Source organism: Staurois parvus, unplaced genomic scaffold, assembly GCF_062004578.1.
Source record: "Staurois parvus isolate SC_StPar_1 unplaced genomic scaffold, SC_StPar_1.0 ptg000114l, whole genome shotgun sequence".
In the NCBI taxonomy this organism is placed as follows: domain Eukaryota; kingdom Metazoa; phylum Chordata; class Amphibia; order Anura; family Ranidae; genus Staurois; species Staurois parvus.
Genome location: NW_028317910.1, coordinates 3,854,204 through 3,881,481, shown reverse-complemented (window position 1 = coordinate 3,881,481; position 27,278 = coordinate 3,854,204). Strand labels below are relative to the sequence as shown.

General features: G+C 44.0%; 1 protein-coding gene across 1 annotated transcript; it reads left to right on the top strand.

Moving 5' to 3' along the window:
- The first annotated feature begins 944 nt into the window (after positions 1-944).
- On the top strand, positions 945-27,278 carry KLHL42 (kelch like family member 42). The gene is made up of 4 exons (XM_089671740.1): positions 945-1,073; positions 3,660-4,527; positions 18,649-18,842; positions 25,697-27,278. Exons 2-4 carry the CDS (start codon positions 3,695-3,697, stop codon positions 26,119-26,121), a joined length of 1,452 nt encoding a protein of 483 aa, XP_089527866.1. The 5' UTR covers positions 945-1,073; positions 3,660-3,694; the 3' UTR covers positions 26,122-27,278.

Genomic DNA, 27,278 nt, shown 5'->3' with positions numbered 1-27,278 from the left:
AGTGCCCGAGTTTCCCAATGGTCAGTCCGCCCCTGGTATCGGTGTTGTATGGTGTATGCAGGGCATTGTTATTGTGTATAGGAGTTATATGGTGTATGCAGGGCATTGCTACTGTGTATTGGTGTGTGTTGTACGTTGCATACACAGCATTGTTATTGTGTCTCTGTGTGTAGTAAAGAGTATAGAGAGCAGTGCTTCTGTGTGTGTTGTACTGTTCATACAAAGCAATGTTGTCTTGTATCTGTGTGTTTGCCTTCAGCTGCCTTCTATCCTGCCTTCGGCTAACAATGGAATCTTCTATTTCTCCCATCAGTTCATCCCCCACAGATATTACCTTTTGTACCACCAGCCCCTCCCTATTAGATTGTAAGCTCCAAGGATCAGGCCCTCCTAACCCTCTTGTATTGAACTGTATTGTTGCTGTATTGTCTCCCGTTATATTGTAAAGCGCTGAGCAAACTGTTGGCGCTATATAAATCCTGTGTAATAACAATAATCATAATAAAACTAATGATGTATACAGTGCAGCTTTATTATATATCATTGTGTCTGTATAGTGTACAGATCAGTGTTATTGTGTGTCAATGTGTGTTGTATGGTGTTTACAAAACAGTTATTATGTATCAGTGTGTGTGTTGTATGGTGTTTACATATCAATGTTACTGTGTATCGTCTTTTGTTGTACAATGTATACAGAGCATTGTTATTGTGTCTTTGTGCCTGTTGTATGGTGTATACAAAACAGTTGTGTATCTGTGTGGACTATCATGGTCTCCTCCAGAGGGTAGAACTGTCTTCTGGAGGGGAGGGGGCTCTCAGTCGACTGTCAGAGTTGGGTGGATGCAGTAGGCTGGGTGTCAGTATGGGGTGGAGGCGGTGGGTTGAGCTTTCAGCTGGGTGTCAGTATGGGGTGGAGGCGGTGGGTTGAGCTTTCAGCTGGGTGTCAGTATGGGGTGGAGGCGGTGGGTTGGCTCTGCTCTGGCTGCAGTGTTCAGGAAGTGAATTGCTGGGATTTGATCTGCACAAATGAACCTGGAATAAGGAGGCCTTTGTGTATACAGTATACAGAGAGGGTATGTACTATCACCTTTATTTTTGTCTTTTCAGCTGCAGAGGAACTGCAAATTCCAGCAGAACCTGTGTTTGTTCTATAATATATTTGAAGGGGAGCGGGGGATTTAATCATACTGATGGTGCAATTGATACCAAAATGATCTCTGTCACATCGTAGGACTCCACAAGCTCTGCCAAGCATATTTGGGCTGATTCTGAATTTTTATTTAGAAACGTAGAAGTGTGACGGCAGAAACAGACAGCGCGGAGAATCTTCCCTTTTATAAAACCATTTACAGCTAAATAAATTAACCTTCAGGATCCTCAAGTAGGAGATTTTAGGGGCAGAATCGCTGTACATATTTTACATTGAATACTGGGAACTGTCATAACAAAGCCAAAAATAGCAACAAACACAATATAAAAGGAAGTTCTATAATAATATAAATACATTCTTATTATATGGGCAGGTATGTGCTCTCATGCCTAGGTTCACCCATGTGAACAATATGTTATTATAAGATTAGCTATTTGAATTCTTGTTTTAGCTTTTCTGGTCTTTCAAGCTTCAGCTGCACAGGGTGTAACTCACAGCTGGGAGTGACTCGGTTACAATGTGTCACCCTTTTTTTTTCGGATCAGTTGGTACTTTCTCTATGTATAACACTCAGCAGTAACCAATAGATCAGGAGATGAACCAAACAGCAGCTACTCAATGCATCTATTAGCAAGGAATTGTGGGAAATACTAACAGGGTAATCACCTTACGGGATTGCTAGGTGGATACCAGCTCTGTGTGTGTGATCTGAGTATTATGGAAAGGATTAAAAAGGTAAGTGCTCTTAAGATACAGCAGCATGTCTCCCCACTTTCTGGAATGGGAAAGAAGGAAATATTGGGGGTATTTACTAAAACTGGAGAGTGTAAAATCTGCTGTAGCTCTGCAATGAAACCAATCAGCTTCCAGGTTTTATTGTTAAAGCTTAATTAAGCAAGCTGATTTTAGAAGCTGATTGGCTACCATCAGGACTGCTGTTAGAAACCACAGTGCCCCTTACAGCTAACCTGACAGGGTCCCCCTCCCCCCCCCCCCAAAAAACAACAACAGTTGACTATGCATACTATGCTTTAGTTATGAATGAACACGGTGAGTGATCAGTACCGATCACTCGGTGTAAATTCAGGAAAGGAAGGGGCTGGTGAATGTGACATGTTTACAGGATTCTGAAGGATCCTTTTGTGTGCTTACAGCTGCCATTGTAAAGGAGAGGAGGGAAGCCGGCAGCACTGTGGGGGCACAGAGGAGCCCTAGGCAGCAGGGGGGAACATATGGTGTACAGGGAGGGTGATGGGTGTGGTAGGGGGTATTACTGGAACCGATCCCCTGTATGGCTCTCTCTGCAGCAGCTGAAAGCTAGAGAAGAAGTCAACTTTTAGCTGCTGCACAGGGAGACATACAGGGGATCGGTTCCAGTAATTGCCCCCCCCCCCCCCCCACCACATCAATCACCCACTCTGCCCACATCCAATTCACTGCCTGGGTCCCTCTGCTGGCCTGGGCCCCGTACAGAAGGACTGATGGTACCCCCTTATCCACGGCCCTGGCTACCATGCACAGCTGCACCAGATTCTAAGTGCTCTAGTTTTAGTAAATCCCCCCCCCCCCACTGCAGTACTAAGTATGTAGGCAGAGGACGCAACCCTTCCACACCCCCAGTTATGCAAACCGCGAAGAGTTAATATTCAAAGCATTTACTGCATAAACCTACATGTTGATTTTTTTTTTTTCAACATTGCTTGTCCTTTTTTACTGGCTTTTCAAACTAATAAATTAAATAGTTTAGAGGCTGGATGAAGAATAACACTATTGGTAATTATTTTTCTATAGTGGTCCATACATCAGACGAAAAAGAGGGACAACTGATGAAGAAGGGACAGAGGGATTTGGTTCCAGAATCATCTTTGGGCTGCCTTAATCATATGAAGGCTTACAGCTGAAAAGTAGTAACAGTTTTTAACGGGGCATCCACCTGTAAGTGATATTTAGGTATAGGTGGAGCCTGGTAGGCTGAATCAACCCCTGGTGTCTTAGATACGCCAACACTGAGGTTTCCCTTCTATAATTCCCAGCTCTGTTCTGTCCACCTGTGAATTTTGGATGTTCCTGCCCACCATTGTCTCATCCAACTCCCCCTGTTACATTCTCCACAATATACAATAAATTAAAAAAATCCAGCAGGGATGGTGAAGCCCTTTATAATGGCCACAGCTGGTGTGCAGAGCTGGAATGATGGGAATTCTTCATAATGGGCACAGCAGATGTGCAGACCTGGGAATTCAGCACAGGGATGGTGGGAACCACTCATAATGGTCACAGCCGATGTGCAGACCTGGGAATCAGCACAGGGATGGTGGGAACCCCTCATAATGGACACAGCAAGTTGCAGAGCTGGTAACTTAGCATTGGGGTGTTGGAAACCTTTCATACTGGGCACTGCAGGTGTGCAGATCAGTGAGTTTGGCACAGAGATTTCACCAAGAGTTAAATATGATTTTGGAAGAACTGAGCCTTTGAACTTGAGCTGACTTGTTTTATTTTGGAGCAGGTGTGTGATGTCCTCCACAAGAAGAGGTGGGTGGAATGTCCTCAGTGGAAACGGTGCAGATCCTCCTGGGATCCAGATGTTACCTAGTTCCCCGCGACCAGCTGGTGGCTCAAAGTGGCTTTTTTCAAGCTCTTTTCCGCTCAGGGATGAGGGAGAGTACCGGTGAGGTGGTGACTTTGCATGGGCTTACCCATGAAGGGCTCGAAGGTGTTCTGCGTCACATCACAGGAGGACCAGTGCAGGCGTGCAGCCCTGCAGAAGAAGTGAAGTGTGGACTCAAGGCACTAACCAGCGAACATTCTTCAGGGCAAGATGAGCCAAGTTTTGTCCAGGAGGACTTTTCTCAGGGCCCGCTGCAGGCATTGGTGGAAGCCGCCTGTTACTTGCAAGTTCAGGGCCTGTTGTCTCTTTTGCAGTCCTCGTTGTCAGTGGACACCTGCCTGGACCTACTGGACGTGTCACAGCTCCATGGCCAGTGGGATCTGGCCACAGCCTGCTTCAGCTACATGGCTGCTCACTACCACTGTATGCTGCAGAGAGCGGACTTTCAGGAGAGCCCTGAATCTCTCAAAGAGCAAGTCATCCAGGAGCGTCTGCGAGGTGTGCCATCACTGCTGCTTTTGTCACAGCAGGGAGCTGATTCTTGGGTGCTCCTGCGATACCTGGAGGTCGGAGGAGGGTGGCAGGTCATGCCCAGTGACGTTCCACAGAGCATGCTGCGGGTGCAGAGCTATGGAGCAGCCTCACTCAACAACTATCTCTTTGTGGCCGGAGGGACCCGTGAGAATGGACAGGAGGTGAGCGCTGTCCACTCCTATAACCCGAGCACTGGATTCTGGAGTGAAGAACCTGCCATGAACCAGAAAAGGTACCCTCTCATCAAATTCCTTAAAGGTTCCATTTAACAAAAACTGGTATTTCAGTTTTCAGTGGGTGTGGCAGGGTCTTATCTTCCACTAGCTTCTTATACCTCTCAGGAACTAGATGGAAACAAATGAGCATCTAAAGTTGGCCATTGATGGATCGAAAATATGCTAGATCAACAGGGACCGATCCATCAATGGCCTTTCCCGCTCAAGTGACGTTAGTTTAATGTTGGAACGTTATCATTCCATCAGCACCTATAGCTATTCAGCTGCAGAGCTGATTAGTGTATACTGACAGCGGAGGGGTCGTCGCTGTTGGACTACAGTAGCACAGGGGGGAAGATACCTTGAATCCTCTGATTATAACAAAATAAACAATCCATGTAAAGCCAGCCTCAGTTCCCATGGCCTGTTGTGGACAAGGTCTCACCACTTGCTGCAAGATCTTCCATTTACTTTATGTTAGAGACTGTATCAGAAGGAGTGACGCATCCTCACTTTGCTTTGTACTGACCATAGAGGGCAGAGCAATATAAGAGGCCAGTGGTTAATTCACACAACTGGCTCAGCTGAGGACTTAAAGAATATACTTAAAGTGACGGAAAAAGTTTTTACTCTAATGCATTCTCAGCATTAAGGTAAAAAAACCTTTCAAAAATGTATTCCCCCAGCAACCCCCTTAAACACCTGAGCCCAATTTTGATTCAGCGCTGTCCCGTCATCAGTAGCTCTTTTCCATCTTTCTCTTCTCACAGGAGATTGGCAGCAGGGGAGACATTGGCTCCTGCCAATCAAATCATATGAGCAAAGAGCGGGAGGCGGGGCTAAGCCATGCTGTATGTGTTAATAGACGCACCCAGCCTGGCTGGGGATCGACTCCGGACGAGTGCCCCCATAGCAAGCAACACTCGGAGAAGAGGAAGAGCCAAGACTGCCGGCAGGGGACCCCAGAAGTGGAGGTTCAGGGCTGCTCTGTGCAAAACCATTACACACAGAAAGTAAGTATGACATGATTGTTGTTAAAAATAAACTTTTAAAATCATGTAGCACACCCTTGGGTGGAACTTGGCTAGATATATAGGTTCAACTCCCACCTGAATCTGGTGACACCTCCGATTATGCCCAGAACACTTCGACACTCTGAGAATATTTTTTATGGGTTTTATTGAAGAAGACAAACCCTGAAAAAGAACTAGCTGATTTAACACAGATAATGTACATAAAACACAGATAACACTTTGCATAACACAGTAAGAAGTCACAATTCACTCGCCAAAGACTCCAAAAACTTACTAGTATCTCACTGACTAGGGTGACATATGAGAGTGACATTGACACATGAAACAATAACTGTTAATGAGGTTTAGCAGCTTATTGACATTTGCTATAGCAGTACTATCTAGAGCAGAAATGTCCTACCTAACCACTGGCCAGTGGGATGAAACTTAAAGTCTCTCAACGTTGGGGCCCTTTAATCAATGGAAGAGCGCTCACTCTCTGCATGGGAGAGTATTTGTAATCCAGGGGTAGCAGGATAGCACAGTCTCCTTTAAGCAGAATCTTCCAGTGAACATTGCAATAGAAAAAAACAACACTTCGACAAATCTTTACCATACAGGTGAAATCCTGATATACTGACACTTGCTCAGTATATTCAGAGCAGCAAGCTTCTGTGGGGACTTGGAACTAAACACTCTTCAGCCACAGCACAAGTTTTGAGGAGACAATCACCAGTAATATACAGAGACAGAGTTCTCTCATCAATCAGCAGCAGGAATAGCTAATTCTGAGCAGCTTGGGCTTTCCAAGATCTGTGTCACTCTGAGAATTAGAGAGCAGGCTTTCTCATGACAATTCTCCAGAGATGAACAGCAAGTGCAGCAATATCAAAATCCCCTTTCATCACAGAGTACTCACTGTTTCTGGATTGTCCTCTAGATAGCATTAGACAGTAGTAGAAATCCTCTCTCTTTCAGCAGCTCCAGACTTTGAGAGACACATGCACTTGAGTGGCTGTAATCCTGAGTGTCAGGCAGGACAATGCTTAGTTTGCACACTGTCCTCCTGCAACAATTTCTCTGCTACACACCCCCAGCCCAGTTTATGGGTTCCAGCAGCACAGAGAGTGAGACTCTGACTTTACACCAGGAGCCCTTGCTCCATGCGGTCCCCTGAAAATGTCTCCTACCCCGCATGTACTTCTTCCTTTTTCCTCTCTCCTTTCCTCCACAGCCAATCATAAGTTCAGCTGCAACAGTGCTGCTATGGGTGGATCCTTCTCAGCTGTAGCAACCACCAATCAGAGCACAGTCCTGCTTTTCCTGTCTGTCACTCACAACAAGGGAAAAGAAAAAAAAATGCTTTGCAACTGCTGTTTAAGATTTAAAGGAACCAGCACATCTCTACATTCAGTTTAGGAATAATTAAGAAATGATTTGCCCCTCTTGTCCTCCTGAGCTATTTTTTTTATGCTCCAAACAGCATTGGCTGAATATCCTTTTAAGAGGCTTTATGTCTATAGAGTATAACTGAGAGCCACCTTTTTGGAAGAATTTCTCCATTATTCTCATGTCACATAAGGGATTCTGATGCTGGTTGGCAACCCAATCACAAACCTTTCATATAAGCTTTAACATGTTGATGTAATTCCTAAAGTAATTTTCAATTTTTTTCTTTAAAGCTATTGTCTAAGTACAAGAGATATGTGTATTTTTCTTGTATCTTGGTGTGCTTTGAGTATTTCTTCTAGATTTATCCAGTGTGCAACTTTACCTCTGTGCAGGAGCTTCCTGTAATAAAGACCAGTCACTGCTGCTCTCTCTCCATGTGCAGGGTGACTGGTCTTGTCTCCTCCCCCTCCTGTAGTTTTTTGCAGGCAGCTTGTAGTGGGTGGGGCCTGCTCTGTCTCACTCAAAGGCATGATGTCACTGCTACTTTTACAAGGTTATAATTGGCATTGAAAAGGCATTTGGTGAAAACTATGTGGACTGATATCCTTTGTGACTGTTGAGAAAAATATTTAAATGAAACTTTTTGTGCCCAGAGTTCAGCCTTAAATTATCAGTTTTAATTAAAATAATCTATGCTATCCGAGTATGAGTTGTCCATGTTCATACACTTCCTATTATAGGGTGACAACTGATTTCCAGTTGTGCTCTTGTGCTGTCACCCTGTGACATCCGACCCTGGTGGAAACTGCAATTGGGTATGCTGACATACTTTGTGAGGCACAATCCATCGTTGTCACTATCCGAAAGTCAGTCCACAGCAATGATGAGCAGCTGACACTGTAGAAAGCGCATATAGACAGGAAGAGGTTGAAAGAGGTTGGAGGAGACCAGCAGCACTGATAGCCAGGGGCTATCGGCACTAAGGTGGGACAAAGGTGAAAACAGCATTTTATGGGAAAAATATGGCAATTATTTTTTACAAATTCTATTTTTATTGAAAACAACGGAACAGCAGAAGACACATGTCATGTATCCATATAAGCATATGTATATAAAATACAGAGGTAGGCAGCAAACAAAAATGATACAAACATGGGGATTCGAGGATACTATCCCAGGACAAAATACAAAACAAATCCTTGTACATACAAATGGCAAAAACCCACTGTCCACTGTGGTTTTTAATCAAAAGAAAAAGGAAAGAGGATGGAGCAGCGAGTCAGACAGCACCACAGAGTAAGGAGAGGAGAGAGAGCAGAGAAAGGGAGAAAAAAGGCCGGGGGGAGGGGAGGGGGTCACATGGGAACGATTGAAAGGCCAGGAAGGAACAAATCAGTCCTACCCTGTCTCGGGCAATTTCCCCTCATCCGAGTAAACAAACCAGTTCCATAAGGTCCACATTTTAGAGTAAGTTTCCATCCTATGCTGATGTGTAAGCATCAAATCCCCCTATATGGTTCATTTCTTCAACTCTACATAGCCATAGCCCCAGGGAGGGAGGATACAGCTTCTGCCAACACAGAGCAATGCAGGACTTGGCTACATTTAATAGATGACGCACAATCGACCACCTGTAAGCCTTAAGTGCCATATCAGTGACATGGAACAGAAAAAATGCCGGATCCATAGGCACGGGATGGTCCATGAATTTCTGAATGATACAACAAACTTCCTTCCAGTAGTGCCCAAGCCAAGGGTGTGAGGGGCACGGCGTCAGACCCAGTCCTTCTCACTAACTTTTGACCGAAGGACTAGCCAATCTAAAACCACGCTGCCACTTGTGTAACAATGCCACTCTCAGCTGCCCCCTGCACAGAGATTTTCCAGCTCACTGGACCACAATCTATGTGCCAGCTGCCTGAGAGTGATTGTTACTGGGTCAGGTTAATTACGCAAATAACCCTTCACACTGCCACCACCACCTTTTTTTTAGGAGGAAGGAGGAAACTCACAAATCTTAGCAGTAACACTATGATGTTTGAATAAGCGTCTGTGTACACACTGCCACCGCAGACAGATGTATGCAGAAGTTTAAAACACACAGTAGCAGGGATTCTTAGTTTGCATTAAAGAGCTTTAGAAACAGTTCAACGCTTTTCAGAAAATAGGATTTATTACTAAAAAGGTCAAAATGGTGCAATAAAAATATTTACATAAAAAGATGTAGCCAATATATATATATATATATATATATATATATATATATATATATATAAAAATAAATACAGAGAGCAATAACACACCAGAGAGATAACAGAAGTCTAGAGAGCTAGAATACTTGCCAGAGTCCTTGGTTTAAGCAGATTCAAGTGTCCTGAACAAAAGGGTACCGTTTCTCCCAAAGTTGGTTCCTGATGTTAAAAGAGAGATCTCTTCATCTTACTTCTCCAGGCCTGACAGCCTATTTTCTAGTCCCCCAGCAGGGGGTGTCTACTGAATCCAAGGGCCAACTGCCTCATTTGGGGAGGGGGTTTAGGCGGAGACCCAGGCTGTGACCCAAATCCCTCTGTTTATACCACGGTCAATAATCTTCCATAGGTACATGTAGCATCCTATCCACTGGTAGAATAATATGCAGAATGATCTGCTGAACGTCCAGACACCAGATATGACATATCTGTCTGTGGCAGTTAAAGAGATACCGCTTTCTGCTCTTGGGTAGACGTAATCTAGGGATGTAAGGTATCAGGTGACTCGCATTAAACTGACCTATCTGAATATATGCTTTGTTCTATTGTACCTTTTTCCTGCTGGCAGTTATGAAATTGTATGAAAAAATGGTTCCAAGTGGGATGTATGTTTTACTGCTATTCCGAAATGCTTTCAAGTCCAGTGACTGACGGGTTTATAGATTTACAATCCGGCCAGAGCAAGAGGCTGACAGACACCCTGGAACGAGCTAATTGGGTTTGCAACCATGAAGTGTATCCAGCTGTGCCCTGTGCACTCCTGAACTCAGCACACACGGACCACATGCCATTCAACAAAAAGGGAGGGGGACTGATTTGGAGTGAGAATGACACAAGATGGTGGATCTTTAGCAAAATGGATGTACGCAACCATATCTGTACGTACAATTGCTACAGAGGGCATGACCAAAATATAATGAGGAGCGTCCCCTCCGTCTCCTGACATCACCAGCATATGGCAACTATTTATAATACACAGTGCTTTAGCAAACTAAATGTCATCCAGTTCAGATTTATATTGTTCAAATCTAAAACTGGATAAACTACAAAGTTTTAAAGAGCATTCTAGTCCATACCAGGATCCAGAGAGGTTCAGACATTCTTCAGGGTGTTCATCAAAAGTTAGCTTGTTGGTTTGGTAGAGACTGCCAGGATCACTGGGATATAGTCCTGGTGTGCCTGGCTATTCAGGGACATCATTGTCTGGATGTTGGCCACACTTGCCTATTCATTTGCAGATATCCAGCATAAGATTATATAGAGAGCCCAGATAGTTACCTCATGATCCAGGCAGCAATGTTTGGAGAAAAAAAAATAAAAATTTGGTTTGTTAAATATTTACGATCTGTTCAGGAACCACCACCAAACTGATAATTTTTTGATGAATGCATTTTACAAGGTACATGCTACAGTACCCCTAAAATAAGGTTGGCACTGACAGTGGGTGCTCAGTATAAAATCTTGAATGGAACATCTGATCATCCCAACATGTCCAGCCACCATGTTATAGCGGTTAAAACGGCCATAATACTGCAACAGTTTTTGATAAAGGTATGATCCTTGTGGAAGGTGTTAATTTCTTCTACACTAAAGGCCCATGTAAGCCATTGTGGTGCTATTCTGAATGGCAAGCCAAAGCATGAAGACAACACAGACACATTCAGACATGCAGCAACACACAGCAAGCCATGCACATTGTTTCCCAAATTTTGTGGACTTTACATTTTTGGAATATTTTTGTGCATTCTCAGCCAATTGTTTACAATGGGCCGCTTTAATGCAGAGCGAAAATGTAAATGGTCCCTACTGTCTCCTATTGAATTGTAAGGTCACAGGCTATTCCATTGGATGCTATGTACTGTATGTTATTTTGTGATTATATCTCACTTAAGCCCATGTTTTTGGACAAAAAAAAAAAGTAAATGATCCCTATTAGCTGAACACCAGGCAAAACAGCGAACTACACAGATGAAGTGCACATCTGATCGCTGTTTAACCTGCCAAAGAATCAGCATTTCTCTCCATCCAGTATTGAGATTCCACAGCTGACGCACAGCACAGCCCTGTCTGGCAGGACAGGAGACCTGATTTTAATTTGCAGCAGTTCAGTAATGCTTACAGGTCTTGTCTCTACCCCCATCCTGTGAGTGGAGAAAAAAAAAGAAACAGGAGACTGATGAACCCATCTCTGAGCACTGCAGCCCAAGGGATTGGTTCTTTGTGCTGCTTCTTCCCTATTGTCTGAGCTCTGCTGTACAGGGACTGCAAGAGGCCGATACCAGGTCAAATTCAGCTACTTACACTGCTTGTATTAAAAAACCCCAAATAACATATGTTAAATTGTTACTAAACCCACAACAGTAAAATCAGTCTGTATATGCAGTAAAGCGTGCTTGTTATACTCACTGTGGAACCTAAGGGGTTAATCCTCTGCATTGTGTAAAATTGCTGTTTGATCCTGACTTCTCTGATCCCCCATTTATTCCAGTGCCCCTCTCTTATCTCCTGATAAGACACATCATGTGGACACACTGTGCACATGCTCAGTTTGGTGTGTAATGCTAGAGAGGATTTTTTTTCTTGGGAGAGTACATGTGATCAGCACAGGGCCAATCAGCACTGTCCAGACAGAGGTCAGGGGTTCTGCATTCTCCTAGAGCAGAAAGAAAACTCCTCCTACAAGCTTTAACCAGTGCTTGGTTGGACACAGAAGTCACAAGACTGCTCTGACTGCTGATGAGAAAAGGTATTTAGCAGTTTATATTTACTAAAATAATTGTATTTCAATGTTCTGTGTACTGTGGGAGACCAGATATAGTAAATGCAGGGTCCTGGGTTTAGTAACACTTTAAAGCTCAGCTTTGTGACAACAAGCAGTTCCTTCTTGCAGCAGGGCTGCACCCACACTTAAAGGGTTAAAAGCTAATTTTGTGTAGGAGACGTTAATGCATTTTAATTTACTTGATCCTTTGCTCCCCAGAAAAAAGTGCTCCCATACCAGGGTGGGTTTGATTTAAATCAAGTATATTTAAATCACTAGTGAAAAGGCTCGATTTAAATCAGAATTTTTAAAGAGCAACTGTCATCTCTGTCCTGCAGCGGCTCCTCCTATAACCCGCTGTTGACTCACCGACAGTCCCATTCACTTTAATGGGACAGCTGGTGATGCAGCAGTGACGCAACAAGGTGAGGAGCGTGGCGGCAGCAGGTCAGTGGATGCCCGCTAACAGGCGCTGACATGATGGATCTAAAATGACAGGTGCTCTTTTTTAAATGTAAGGAATCCGACTCATTCTTGCTGAATCTTTAATATTTGCAAACCAAATGAAGGTTTCCTTTTTAGAATAATAAGCTGTCAGGTTAGTAAAACAGCGATATCAGAACTGATTTTAGATTAATAGGTAATCACACATAGTTGCACTGCTCAAATTCTTTTATTTCATGTTTTTTCTCATGATTACTGTGTAATTGTGTGAATGCGTCAATGCAGTGCATGTTATCTCAGCTTACAGAGCTTGGAATCATTGAATGAGTTTACCAAAAATGTAAATATTGCAGAATATACAGCCTCATGCTATATAACTAAGCTCCATTTCATGCTGAAAAACAAAATTATTAATGTATCTTAAATAGAAAACTATCTTTTAGATAGATTTTTTTTTTTTTTACTCCAATAGCATTTTCTTAAAATAAATGTAAAAATCCGATTTAAATTAAAAAAATCCGATTTTTAAAAAAATGTTTTTAATTTTTTTATTAATCATCGATTTTTATCGACCCTGTACCCTACATTGTGACAGTGGACTGTCCAGTGTACCCACATCCAGCACAAGGCCATGGTCTTGGTCAAGGGCAGACTGACAACTCATTATTATTATTATTATACAGTACTTATATAGCGCCAAAGGGTATGCTCAGCGCTGTACAGTAGCAGGGGGGACAGAACATGAGACAAGACAGTAACAATACAATACACGAGGGGTTCGAGTGCCCTGCTCTTTCGAGCTTACAATCTAGGAACTCATGGGGCCCCCGAGCAATAGGGGATCATGGGGCCCCTGTTTCCTTGCCCAAACTCAAAAAAGCCTATGAAAAAGGTACCACATGTACCAAAGGTACCACATGCTACCAAAGGTACCTCATGGGGCCCCCTGCTGACCCCGGGCCCTCGGGCAGTGCCCGAGTTTCCAAATGGGCAGTCTGCCCCTGGTCTTGGTCATTGGTGATGATGCCATGGGCATCTGACCGCAGGGGAGAAAAGGCTGCAGGGGCCAGTCTAGCAGCACGAAGGAGTCTGCAGAAGCGCAGGATCAGGTAAGTATTATTGCTTTACTTGGTCTATTAGACATAAACTAGTGGTCAATCCGTGTACTGCAGGCGCAGCCCCACTGCGGAGGAGGGCTTTTGCTCAGTTTTAATGAATACAGAGATGCATTAATTTTGTGTCTTTAATATGTGCCTGGAATTAATCTTTATCGTTTCTTTGCTAACACTTTTTGTTTAGCTGTAGCCACCGTTAATTTATATCCATTCAGGACTGTGTTGGAGCTGTGGGAGTGAACGGGTGAATCGGCAGCCCTTCGCTCCTGTAGGATAGGAAGCATTTCTGTATCAGTCCTACTCACCTTATTTGGTGCTCTTTAGGGAAGATGGAAATTTAAAGGATCCCTCCCTCCCTCCCTCCCCCCCCTTAAAGAGGCAGGGTCTGGAGGATGGGAGTTTTCCAAACATTTCTATCCTGGGGCTTCCTTGGGATAATTCCTCATGCCCATACAAGGTTGTCCAGGGACTCCTGTAAAGGAAACAATCTAGTAGTTGACAATGGCTCTGGTTTGTTCTTACCAAATCCCCATTAGGGCTTTAAATCTCATTTTGTGGGAAATAATGCAGCTTTGTACTTTTTTTTTTTTTTTTTTGCAATGTTTGAGTTCATTTATTCTTTCTCTGTTCCCATGTATTTTACAATTGTTTACAGTGTAAGCAAAAAGCATGAGAAAGAAAGGAAAACAAAATGTTTCTTTTATTTGCTGGGTATAACAAATGTGATGCTTTATAGTGGGTTGTTAGACTTTTCACATTGCTGTGTTTTATAAGCTACTGCACCCTTCCATAGGGATACATCAAAATACATGAAGTCCCCGGTCACACCAATATGACTTTGTGATCGTGCGACTTCCAGTGAAGTTGCGCAATTTCAAAGTCGGATGTCATTCCGAATTCAGGTGCGACGCAAGGCAGCACAGTGGCTAAATGGCAGTACTAGGGTCGTTGGTTCAAATCCCAGCCATGGCACCACCTGCCTGGAGTTTGCATGTTCTCCCTGTGCCAGTGTGGGTTTCCTCTGGGTACTCCTGTTTCCTCCCACACTCCAAAGACATGCTGGTAGGTTAATTGGATCCTGTCTCAGTTGGCCCTAATATGTGTATGTATGAATGTAAGTTAGGGACCTTAGATTGTACGCCCCTTGAGGGTTAGGGACTGATGTGAATGTATAATATATATGTAAAGCGCTGCGTAAATTGATGGCGCTATATAAGTACCTGAAGTAAATAAATAAAATCTCTGGCTTACAAGACAAAGGTGACTGAGAGTCGCACCTGAAGTAGTGCATGCACTACTTTCAAAATCAGTGCGACTCTGGCCAAGTTGGAATTGCACCGATATGTACACTTTAATTGCGGACAATAAGGTGCGACTTGCCATGGGATTTGAAACTCGCTTCGCATGGCAGATCACATCACACGGTATGACTGGGCCCTTAATGAATTTTAAAGCTGAAGTTTAATCTGCTTATATTCTGCCTTTTTTGGTTTCTCCCTCCCCCCATCAAATGTTTAAATACAACCTTTCCATTTTCATGATATTCCTTATTTTAGACTCAGTGACAGCTTGACTGGGTCTATGTGCTTTTCTATGCAATGGAGGCAGATCATGGTTGGTGGGAGGGGCCAGCAGAATGCTTTACGTAGCTTCTTGAAAACATCAAAATACCCTTCCTCATTATTCCTCATCCCTAATGCAAGCAATAGACTGGCTCTTGAGAGGAGGTATGCAAATATAAAAATATATTAAAGCGAAACTGAAGTCCCACTGTAAAAACCTGCGAGCAGGCAGGCTTTTATGAGGTGGTATCAAAAAGTTTTGAGTCCAGTTTTGCAACACGCCAACAGATGGCAGTACAAGGCTGAATGCACAGTCACGGGGAGCATGGTCCTGTGTACATCGGGAGCTGTGCAACTGGTGCTATTCTGACCATGTGCATTACCATGTCTGCTATTTCATCATGGACAGCAAGCTAGAATAAAGAGCAACTGTGAAATTGTGGGTAATACTGAGCAAATTTACCACAAAGATGTTTGACATGATTCGGCAAGTTTACGGCGATGCTGCAATGAGTCGTTCAAGGTGTTTTCAGTGGCATGCGTGCTTCAAGAGTAGAAGAACATCACTGAAAGATGATGAAAGATCAGGAAGACCTCAACAAGCTCAACCCCAGAAAATGCTCTCTTCCCGAAGATGAAGATCCAGCTCAAAGGTTGCCGTTTTTACAACATGGCACGTTTACTCTTTGTTTTAAGTTGTTGTCGATGATGAAATAGCAGACGTGGTCAGAATAGCACCAGTTGCACAGCTCCCGATGTACACAGGACAATGTCTTTTGGCACCCTGACATATGAAGGTCGGTGCTCCCTGTGACTGTGCGTGCAACCATCTGTTGGCGTGTTACAGAACGAGTGTCAAAACGTTTTGATACCACCTCGTATAGCAGAAAACACATGCAATGCCCGTACCTTCCTGCTTGCCATCTCCTCCAGGACTATAAACTGAGCTACTCATGTTAGTCTAAGTACCCGGATGATGGCTTCCTGCACATGTGCATTAGTGATGAACTATCCTTTTGGCCCGATGTCCAATCACTGTTCAAATCTTTCCACCTCAACCTCCGCAACATCTCCAAGATACACCCCTCTCTAACAAATGACACCACAAAGCTTCTAACTCACCTTGACTACTCCCTGGTCATCTCTCACCTTGACTACTCCCTGGTCATCTCTCACCTTGACTACTCCCTGGCCATCTCTCACCTTGACTACTCCCTGGCCATCTCTCACCTTGACTACTCCCTGGCCATCTCTCACCTTGACTACTCCCTGGCCATCTCTCACCTTGACTACTCCCTGGCCATCTCTCACCTTGACTACTCCCTGGCCATCTCTCACCTTGACTACTCCCTGGCCATCGCTCACCTTGACTACTCCCTGGCCATCGCTCACCTTGACTACTCCCTGGTCATCGCTCACCTTGACTAATCCCTGGTCATCGCTCACCTTGACTACTCCCTAGCCATCTCTCACCTTGACTACTCCCTGGCCATCGCTCTCCTTGACTACTCCCTGGCCATCGCTCTCCTTGACTACTCCCTGGTCATCGCTCACCTTGACTACTCCCTGGTCATTGGCTTACCTTTACATAGGCTATCCCCCCTCCAGTCCATCAAGAATGCCAGGCTCATCACTAAACTAGTCTCTAAATACCAACATAATTGCGTCTCTTTGTTCCCCCAAGACCTCCTGCTCTATAGCTTCCTCATCACCTCCTCCCATGCTCGCCTCCAGGACTTTTCCCAAGCTTCTCCCATCCTATGGAACTCTCTACCCCAATCTATCCAACTATCACCTACTCTGTTTGCTTTTAGACAATCCTCCTCTTCAGAGAAGCCTATTCTGCCCCCATCTATCAGCTGCAGTTTTATTTTCTCCAACAGGTCACCCCCCACAGCTATTACTTTTTGTATCTCATGACCCTCCCTCCTGGATTGTAGGTTCTAACGAGCAGGTCCCTCAGATTCCTCTTATATTGTATTGTAACTGTACGGTGTGCCCTCATGTTGTAAAGTGCTGCGCAAACTGTTGGTGCTATATAATCCTGAATAATAATTATACACCCAGGCAGCCAATGAAGAGGCCGAAGACTGGCATTCAGAAAAAGATACCAGCGCAGGTCTGTAGGACAGGTAAGTATGGAGACTATAGTTCTCCTTTAAGCAGGTTCTTCAGCATGACCATTCGACAGAAGCGGGTTGTTAGACTGGCTTCAGTTAAACAAACGGCTGTACACCGTGTGTTCTTTGAGGATGTTCACCTTTTTTAGAAGAAATGACACTGTACACCTTCATCACACCCTGGGCATTCCTGGGCAGGTTGTATTTGCATGCAGATCACCCTACCCAACACCCACATGAGATGCAGAGCTTCCATCATTGAAAGAACTGAAATCCAGTCAATTAAAGGGATGGGCCAGGGGCAGTCAGGCTGGGAAGAAAGAGCTAGATCAGGGGTCTCCAGACTTTTCAAATAAAGGGCCAGTATATGGTCCTTCAGACTTTAGGAGGGCTGGATTAGGGCCAGGGAGGATAGAAAATATCCTGACCCCAGCATCAGTGAGCATAAACATAGCCTCAGGGTTGATGGTCAATAGGAGGAGTAGTGCCCCATCATTGGTGCTAGTGGGAAGAATTGTGCACCATCATTGGTACTAGTGGGAAGAATAGTGCCCCATCATTGGTACTAGTGGGAAGAATTGTGCACCATCATTGGTACTAGTGGGAAGAATTGTACACCATCATTGGTACTAGTGGGAAGAATAGTACACCATCATTGGTACTAGTGGGAAGAATTGTACGCCATCATTGGTACTAGTGGGAAGAATAGTACACCATCATTGTTACTAGTGGGAAGAATAGTACACCATCATTGTTACTAGTGGGAAGAATTGTACGCCATCATTGGTACTAGTGGGAAGAATAGTACACCATCATTGTTACTAGTGGGAAGAATTGTGCACCATCATTGGTACTAGTGGGAAGAATTGTACACCATCATTGGTACTAGTGGGAAGAATAGTACACCATCATTGGTACTAGTGGGAAGAATTGTACGCCATCATTGGTACTAGTGGGAAGAATAGTACACCATCATTGTTACTAGTGGGAAGAATTGTACGCCATCATTGGTACTAGTGGGAAGAATAGTACGCCATCATTGGTACTAGTGGGAAGAATAGTACACCGTCATTGGTTTCATGGGAAGAAGTGCTGCTCCATTGTTCGTCTCAGTGGGCGGAATAGTGTCCCAAGGGCCAGATAAAGAGTAGCAAAGGGCCATATCGGCCCTCAGGCTGAAGTTTGGAGACCCATGAGCTAGATGATGCTGGATGTCTTCTCCTCCAGCTGGGATGTAGGCAGACTTTGTTTAACTTGATGCCACTTCCAATGCACATTGTGAGAGTTTACAGTACAGTGTGCATTAGAGTACTCTATTTCAGCACAGGAGAGGAGCCGGTACAACTGTACCGGGCTGAAGGGAAGGCTGTATGTCAGCTTTACGTGAATTCATAACTGGATGAAATGGTGTTTGATTAGTTGTATACAGTTCTTATTTCTCATTTCACTACAAGACCATTTCCTGCCTATTCTTCACTTCAGGTATAATTTCCGGCTCCTCGCAGTGGGCGGGTCCCTCTATGCTGTCGGTGGCCAGTCTTTACAGACCATGGAGTCCTTCAACCCAGCACAGAACACGTGGAACTTAGCAGCCCCCCTTCCAGACCCCCTGGTGGAGTTCTCAGCCTGTGAAAGTCTGGGGAAGATCTATGTAGTTGGTGGTTACACCCCACGAGGTTAGTCACTTTATTTTTTTTCATAATAAACTAGACCTTTTCAGCATGAGTACATTCCTGACATGTCATATGAGCTCCAGTTGGGTGAGTGTGCTTAGGTTAAGATGATGTCTTTAGTCTGTTGCTGGCAGGAGGAAGCATTTTCATCTCCTCCATTGATCAGACTGTACATTGTAACTTTGTCACAAGCCACATAGTGGCATACGTTCGTGAACACAGCCGAGAACTGCACATGCATTAGGATTTACGTGAGCCAGCATCTCAGTCCAGGAAATAGATGGTAACCATGGGTGATGCCAAGGGCTTTTTTTCAGTGGGAACGCAGGGGGATACGTTCCTGCACCTCCAGCACTGAATGTATGTAATGGTAAAAGGTTAGGGGTGTGCTGGAGGATCTATTAATGCCTGCTGCTGGGGGATCTATTGTTAATGGAAGGGATCTACTGTTGAGGGGGGTCTTTTGTTCCTGGCTGCTGGAGGGTCTATTGATGCTGGTTGCAGGGGGATCATAGTTTCTGTCGATGGTCTATTGCTGCTGGGGGGTATTTTATTACAGGCGATCCATTGTGGTTGGGAGATCTATTGTCACTGGGGGCAGTGGTAATGCTGCCGGTTGCAGGAGATCTGCTTTTCTTGTTATCATTAACAAATTCCATACAAATTACTTAGCATCACAAAATGATACTTGGTTCTTTATTCTCTAAAAGGTCCTGGGGGGTGGGTAGAAGGTGGAACCAAGGAATGGTGCCTGGAGGTGGGTGCGAGGGAGAGATAAGGGGTGACTCTGAAAGGGCGGGTTCCAGCACCTATTCTCTGAGAAAAAATACCCTGGTGATGCCTAAACAAAGCTGGCTCTGCCCTTCTGGAGAGAAAAGCGGATGGAAGCATTATAAAGGGGAGCACTGCATTGTGGTTGTAAATGCTAGGTCTGCTTTAAAGCACAACACAGGATTCCTTTCTCCCCGCTGAAGCTTTGGGCACCAGTACATTATGTTTTGTATACGTTCTGGCCAGTCATGTGATGTGCTAGGTTCTCTTTGGTCTTTTCCCAGGGGTTGTCAGTCCTGGATGATGCGGAGAGGTGTGCTGCTGTGATGATACACTGAGTGCAGGGCACTGATTGTAGTTGCCATGCTTTGTGGCCTCCTGTAAAAAAAACACAAAAATAAAGGAATGCGTTTTTTTCCCTGCACTGACGTGCATTTATTATTTATAAGATGCCTGGAGTTTGCATGTTCTCCCTGTGCCTGTGTGGGTTTCCTCTGGGTACTCCTGTTTCCTCCCACACTCCCAAAGACATGCTGGTAGGTAAATTAGACCCTGTCTAAATTGTCCCTAGTATGTGTATGTATGAATGTAAGTTAGGGACCTTAGATTGTGCGCCCCTTGAGGGTTAGGGACTGATGTGAATGTACGATGTGTAAAAAGCGCTGCGTAAATTGGTGGCGCTATGTAAGTACCTGAAATAAATAAATAAGATAAACCTGACCTTTAAAGTGGTATTAAACTCCGCTTTTGAAGTTGTACCTACAGGTAAGGCTTATTATATACTCCAATAATAATAATGTACAGTGGATATCTCCTAAACTTGAGATGCTGAGGAGATATTCACACTGGATGCAGGCTGTGACGTCATCATGCACTTTGAAGGGACGGCATACCTGTGCAGAGCTCTGTCCTGTAAACCATGACTCCTCTGTGCATGCATGGGAGTGACATCATAGCAGCTCTGGATACAATATTTAGGATTTGGTACTCTAAATGTACCTCTTTGGGTACGATATCAAAGAGTATAACCATTCATAAAAGCAATATTTTCTTGTTCTCATATACATATATCACACAACAGACATTATAAAAGACAGAAAGGTCCTCATTTGGACCATGTGCTTTACACGTGCTTGTGGTGTGTTAATTGGACTGGAATTCTAGATTCACATATGTGGATGTTATTCAGCCCCTAGAGGGAATACATGACTGTTGTTATAGACTCAGTAATACAATGGAGATGGGTTGCTAGTGACATTTATTTCTGCTCTTGAAGACTTAAGCTTTAGGATTTTGATATTAAAGTAGGCTCTGGAATGGGTCATTGAAATCATGTTGTTCCATGATTGAGTCTCTCCCCACGGACCCGGCAGGCACTTGTTGTCAGACATATACATTGTGGCACATGTGAAGACACGTTTGTGTATAACAAGATCCAAGGCTCTGAAGAAGCGGTTCTTCTGCAAAATGCGTCGGCCATTCTAAATTAGGATCTTATGTCCAGATATACGGTTACATTTCAAGCCATACTATTGATTTTAAAAGTCTATGTTCTCCCTGTACCTGTGTGGGTTTCCTCCAGGTACTCCGGTTTCCTCCTACACTCCAAAGACCTGCTGGTAGGTTAATTGGATCCTGTCTAAATTGTCCCTAGTATGTGAATGTATGAATGTGAGTTAGGGACCTTAGATTGTACGGCCCTTGAGGGTTAGGGACTGATGTGAATGTACAATATATATGTAAAGCGCTGCGTAAATTGATGGCGCTATATAAGTAAATAATAAATGTCTGTTGTGTTGTGAGAGATATATATATATATTATACAATAAGATATAGCTTTTATGAATTGTTATGCTCTTTGATATCATACCCAGTGAGGTACATTTAGAGTCTCAAATCCCATTTATTGTATCCATATTCAATACATAGGGATGGTACCTCCAGAGGGAATATCAACCCCAGATTTACCCTCCACATATATGCTCTTTAACTTTATTTATCATAGCGATATCATAGCCATTCAAAGGATCAGAGCCAGTGAACCTGGAAGGAAGAGCGGAGGAAGATGGAAGCCCTGCCACCTGTGATGCATACTAGCACATTATGCCATTGTCTGGGGGGGAGGTTGGGGTTTACTACCACTTTAAATGATTCTTGGAAGACTGAGGGCATCTTGTGGTGAAGATGAGGTACTGCAGGGGTCACCTTCAAATTATAGCTGATTGTTGCAGCAAGAGATTATTTTTAAAGTCTCCAGGCAGACATTTCTGTGTCACATACTTCAGAATTCTGAGTTATTGGTGACCCTTGAACTCTGCATTACTTACCTCTTCCTGACCTCTGAACTCTATGGTAGCTACAACTGACCTCCACACTCTGCCTTACTTACTGACCCCTATACTGTACGATACTACTGACCCCAACACACCAAGTTATTTACTAATGAACCCTGCGTTATCTACTACTGAACCCTGCACTATGCGTTGCATATTCCTGGACTCTGTGGTTACTACTGACCTCAGAGCTTTGCTGCTTGCACTCTGCATTATATGCTACCAGCCTTTGCACTCTGTATTACATGCTACTGACTCCTGCACTCTGCATTACATACTCCTGACCTCCTGTTACTTTCTAATGAACTCTGCAATACTTTCTGCTGACCCCTTAACTCTGAGTTCCATGCTACTGACCCCTGCACTGTGTGTTACTGCTGACCTGTGCATTCTGTTTTGCATGCTACTGAATTTTTTCTGTAATGCTTCATTCAACCTGGAAGACTAAGGACATCCTGTGGTAAAGAAGTTGTACTGCAGGGAAAAACAACAAATTATAGGTAAATGTTGCAATCCGAGTTTTTTTTTTTTTTTTTTTTTTGGTTCTATTTTATTACCCGTTTAGGACAACATTAAGAAAAATAAATTAACCCAGAGCTAACCTGTAGCTCGACTATGGACAATCAAGTATTTATACATTCTAAATAATTGATAAATGCACTTTAATATATGTCCCCACGACTTCCATAGCTGTTGTTTATGCATAGTAGGGATGAGTGAAATGTACCCGGGTTCAGTTTGAGGCAGGTCTAGTGAGCTTTGCGTAAATTCATTAAAGGCAATGGTAGCCGAATGTTAAAAAAAACAGTAATAGACTAAGGGGTTGTCAAACAAACGGCATGGGCATGGGGGGTGGATACTGCCTTGGGGAACATGTACCAAAGGAAATATATACTTTTTTACATTTTTCCATTGGTTGGAGAGCAGCGACTTAATAATGCTTAACCACTTGACCTCTGGAACAGAGCTCTGTTCTGTCCTGCCTGACGATTGGTTGGTGCGGCGGATATCCATTCACCGGCACTCGCAGATCGGCTTCTGCTGTGGGTGTTCACAGTAGAAGTGATCCTCCAGTGGCACGCATGCGCCCCCCTATGGCAGAGGTGCACAATCACATATATATATGTGATTTTGCACAGGAGGGCTGTAAAACTGCTATAGGGTGGACCTTATGTGGTTAATGAGAAACATTAAAGATGCAAAATTAATTTAACATGCTTGGAGGATGCCCTTAACCTGCCTGTGGAGTGGTGCATCTGTATGTGAGCATGCAGACCACTTCCTGATCCATGCCAGGCCACATGCTCTTAACATGGGATTGTGGATAACATGCACATTGGTGTACCTTGCCAAGGGGCACCCACCAGGCAAAGCACCTTGTACACATGTTGATGAGGACAAGGGCCTCTTTCCTCCAACCCTGGCCTGGTGTTTGTGGGGTTCTATGGGCTTTTTCAGAATCTAGAAGCCCCACCTTCAGATAAGGGCCCCCCCAGATACTCCCCCACATGAGTAAGGGGTACATGGAAAATGTAAACATACCACATTTTTTGAAAAGTTCTTAAACACAGTATGTACTCCGTCAATCACATCATCCAGTGATGTAGATTCCCTTCATTCGCAATGAAAGAAGCTCTCTAAATCACTGAAAGAAAAACATCCCACTGGCACAATCTTCTCCTGCCTCTCAGTCGCACCGAATGACATGTCCCAGGACCCACGTCTTTGTCGTAAACATAAGGTGGGTCTCCCAGGTGATGTCATTGACCAGATATGGACATGTGAATACTCCCTGGCAGGAACCAAAACCAGCAGATGTGAGCATTACAGGTGAGTACTACAAACCAAACCTGTTCAGTGAACAAAAGATGTGCATTTCTGAGTACCCTGCCATTTCAGTATTTCAATGGTTATTGCTCAGCTGCAGAAGTTTGCTGTGGCCTATTAGCTGCTTGTTGGCTATCATAAGGGAAGATCAATTAAAAAAAACTTTTGGTTGTCTACCTGTGGGCATCTAAACTGTATCCAAGCCTGAGAGAAAAAAATATATTGCAGCTTACAAACCTTAGATGTGGTTGCATTAGTTTTCTTTTTTTAATCAAGAATTTTTTTCCCCCTTTTGTAGCACCTGGTAATCCTGCCAAAAACACACTTCTTTTCCTAAGGTGACAATGATCACTCACTGTACTCTATTTATGGAAGAGTGGTGATGTTGCCCTAGAACAGCGGTGGGCAAACTTTTTGACTTGAGGGCCGCAATGGGTTCATATATTGGACCCGGGGGCCGGACCAAGAGTAGATGAATGATGTGTATGTGTCATCCATAGTAAGTATAGTAATATTCCCCCATAGTAAGCATAGTAATTAATCCCCCATAAAGTAATTCACCCCCCATAGTAATTATTCCCCCATATAGTAATTAATCCCCCATATAGTAATTCATCCCCCATAGTAATTCATCCCCCATAGTAATTCATCCCCCCTATAGTAATTCATCCCCCATAGTAATTCATCCCCCATATAGTAATTAATCCCCCATAGTAATTCATCCCCCATAGTAATTCATCCCCCATATAGTAATTCATCCCCCATAGTAATTCATCCCCCATATAGTAATTCATCCCCCATAGTAATTCATTCACTTACCTTTGCTCCGCGCGTTCCTCTCGCCGTGTTCCCGCGCCGTTCCGGTCTTCAGGGCGGACTGTGAGAGGAGCCTAGCTCCCCTCACGTTCGTCACGCTGCCCCGCCTACACACATCCTGACAGCATCATGCTCCACGGGCCGGATTAAAAGGTCCGCCGGGCCGTAGTTTGCCCATTGCTGCCCTAGAACAAGCAGTGTGTTAGCACCACAGAAGTCCTAAGAGAAAGCTGGGAACAATGAGACTCACACTTTTTTCACTTATCAAACAGATATAACAAAACACTTTCATTGGTATATTTAACAGACCAAAATGGACCAAATAAAAGAAGGGTGTTTTGAATGTACAATTGTGAATGTCAAGGAAAAATAAAATAAAATAAAATAATACAAAAAAATATTAGTACATCACTGGAGTATGTATTTCCCCATGCTTATTACCTTTAAAGGTGCTACAAGTACAGCAAAATAACTGGTAATGGGTCAGAAATATAGTGTTCTCCTACTTTCCTCCTTGACATGACCGCACAATTCCTAAGCTGGTGTCAGCCCTGCCTACTTAATTTCTGATGAGTATAAAGAACACAGACTGCTTGTCAACCTCTGCCTCTCCACATCTCCATAAACCCTTCTTCTCATCTCCAAAATTCCTCCTCAATTTCTTTGTCCCTGTACCCTCAATTGTGATATGCTGTGTCTTAAGGTCACATTGATTACAGCGTGTGCCACTGTACGCCCTAAAGTGCGCTCGCGAGCAGCAGAAGTGGAAGGTTGTGTGTGTGTGTGTGTGTGTGTGTGTGTGTGCGCGTTCCTGCATCCAGAAAGCACCTGTCTGGCTGTTTATGTACAGTGGTCAGATGGGAAGCGGTTAGTAAACCCTCAACACAGACTGCACAGGAAGCTTTCAGCTCACAAGTTTTCTGTAGTATCAATTTTTTTTTTTTTTTGCTCTTGTCAAACAGATATAAGAGAACATTTTTAATAGTATATTTAGTGGACCAAGTTCAAGCAAATTAGAGAAGTTCATGCTTAGGGTTTACATACCCTTCAAATGTTATATTAGACTTCGGTTAATGATGAGCCATATTTTTTCCATCTTTCCACATTCAGGACGAAACCTGAAGGTGTTGCGGTACTGCCCCTTGGCTGACCAATGGTCGGAGTTTGACATCTGGCGACATCACGTCCGGAAGCAGCAGATGGTGTCCATCGAGGAGACTTTGTACTTGGTAGGCGGATTCATACGGGATGGTCAGTCCGGACAGAGCGAGGACTCCCTGAACGTACATTCGTATGACACTCGGACCAAGGAGTTCACCTGCCTCAAAGTGAACACCTCCAAATCGGGGCTGAGCATATGCTGCACCCTGCACAATGACGGCATCTACATCCTGAGCCGCGACGTCAACCCCGGCACGCTGGGCAAGCATCGTGTGTTCCTCAAGTACTGCGTGTTCACGGAGGTCTGTGAGTACGTTCGCGGAGCCCCATCTGAGGGCCACAACATGCACTTGTTTTCTGTTTACCTTTCCTAGAGGCTACAATGTAGCAGGACTGTGCAAATAGATGGCACCACCACCCAACCTTCACTACAAGCACTGTCATCAGTTTGGTGCAATTGATTACAGTTTTCACAAATCTCCTTTGTAAAATCACACCAAGACTTCAAAGACCACCATAGTCTTAAAGAAGACTTGCTTAACACTATTTGAATGTAAGTTGATAGTTTCAGATGTTGTGCAGAATTGTTAGAATGCCTATCTGTCCATGCTGGAGACAATTCTTTCCTGTCTGTCCTGGAGATACAACATGAAGTAGGGGGAATTCTCATGGAAGTGAGGGGAACAGGAGGGCTGATCAGGAGGTTTTGCTGCATCAGCAATGTTCATGTGCCCAGGAAGCAGGTGCCACATGCGATGCTTTGGGGTCACCCCTAGATATATGGAGTGATATTTTAAGTTATAACTGAAGGTTATAGGACTGTGTTAGCCCATGGCTTCTTCTATGCCTTGGATTCTCCAACAGCGAGATCTCCCTGCCATAATTCCTGACTTTACCCTGTGCTGCACACCTGAGAGTTTTGGGTATTCCTACTCAGCTTTATGTGTTCTAGCTCCTCCTATTATATTCTTTATGATATTATAAGCACAAATCCAGCAGGGATGGTGGGAACTCCTTATGTACACAGCTGGTCTACAGGCCAGGTATGTGGGAACCTGTCTTCATGGGTACATTAGGTGTGTAGACCTGGGAACCCCTCAAAATGCGTACAGTGGGTGTGCAGGTCTGGGAACTCCACGCAGAGATTTCACCAACTGGGTCCCTAAAAGATAGAAGAAATTGTTGGGTGTATTATCTCTTCACCATCTTCCAAACACTGAGATTTTGGATCTTGATTACCTTATTCTTTAAAGGGTTCTATATCTTAGAAAATCACTTGGGCAAAGCCTTAGCTGAAAGCTGTCACTCTCCGTCTCCCAGACACAATAGTAGTTCCAGAACTGTGATGATTTTGGCCTGCTGCTTAAGCTGGGCTTCACTTTAATGGACTGGGTGGGTGGCCTGAAGTCATCTTCCACCTACAGCTTCACACAGAAGTATTGTCCTTGATGAGAGACCAAAAGAGGGCGCACGGGCTTAGTGCATTACCTTTTAAAAATTAGATTAATTGATTAAAAAGTAAAATACAAGA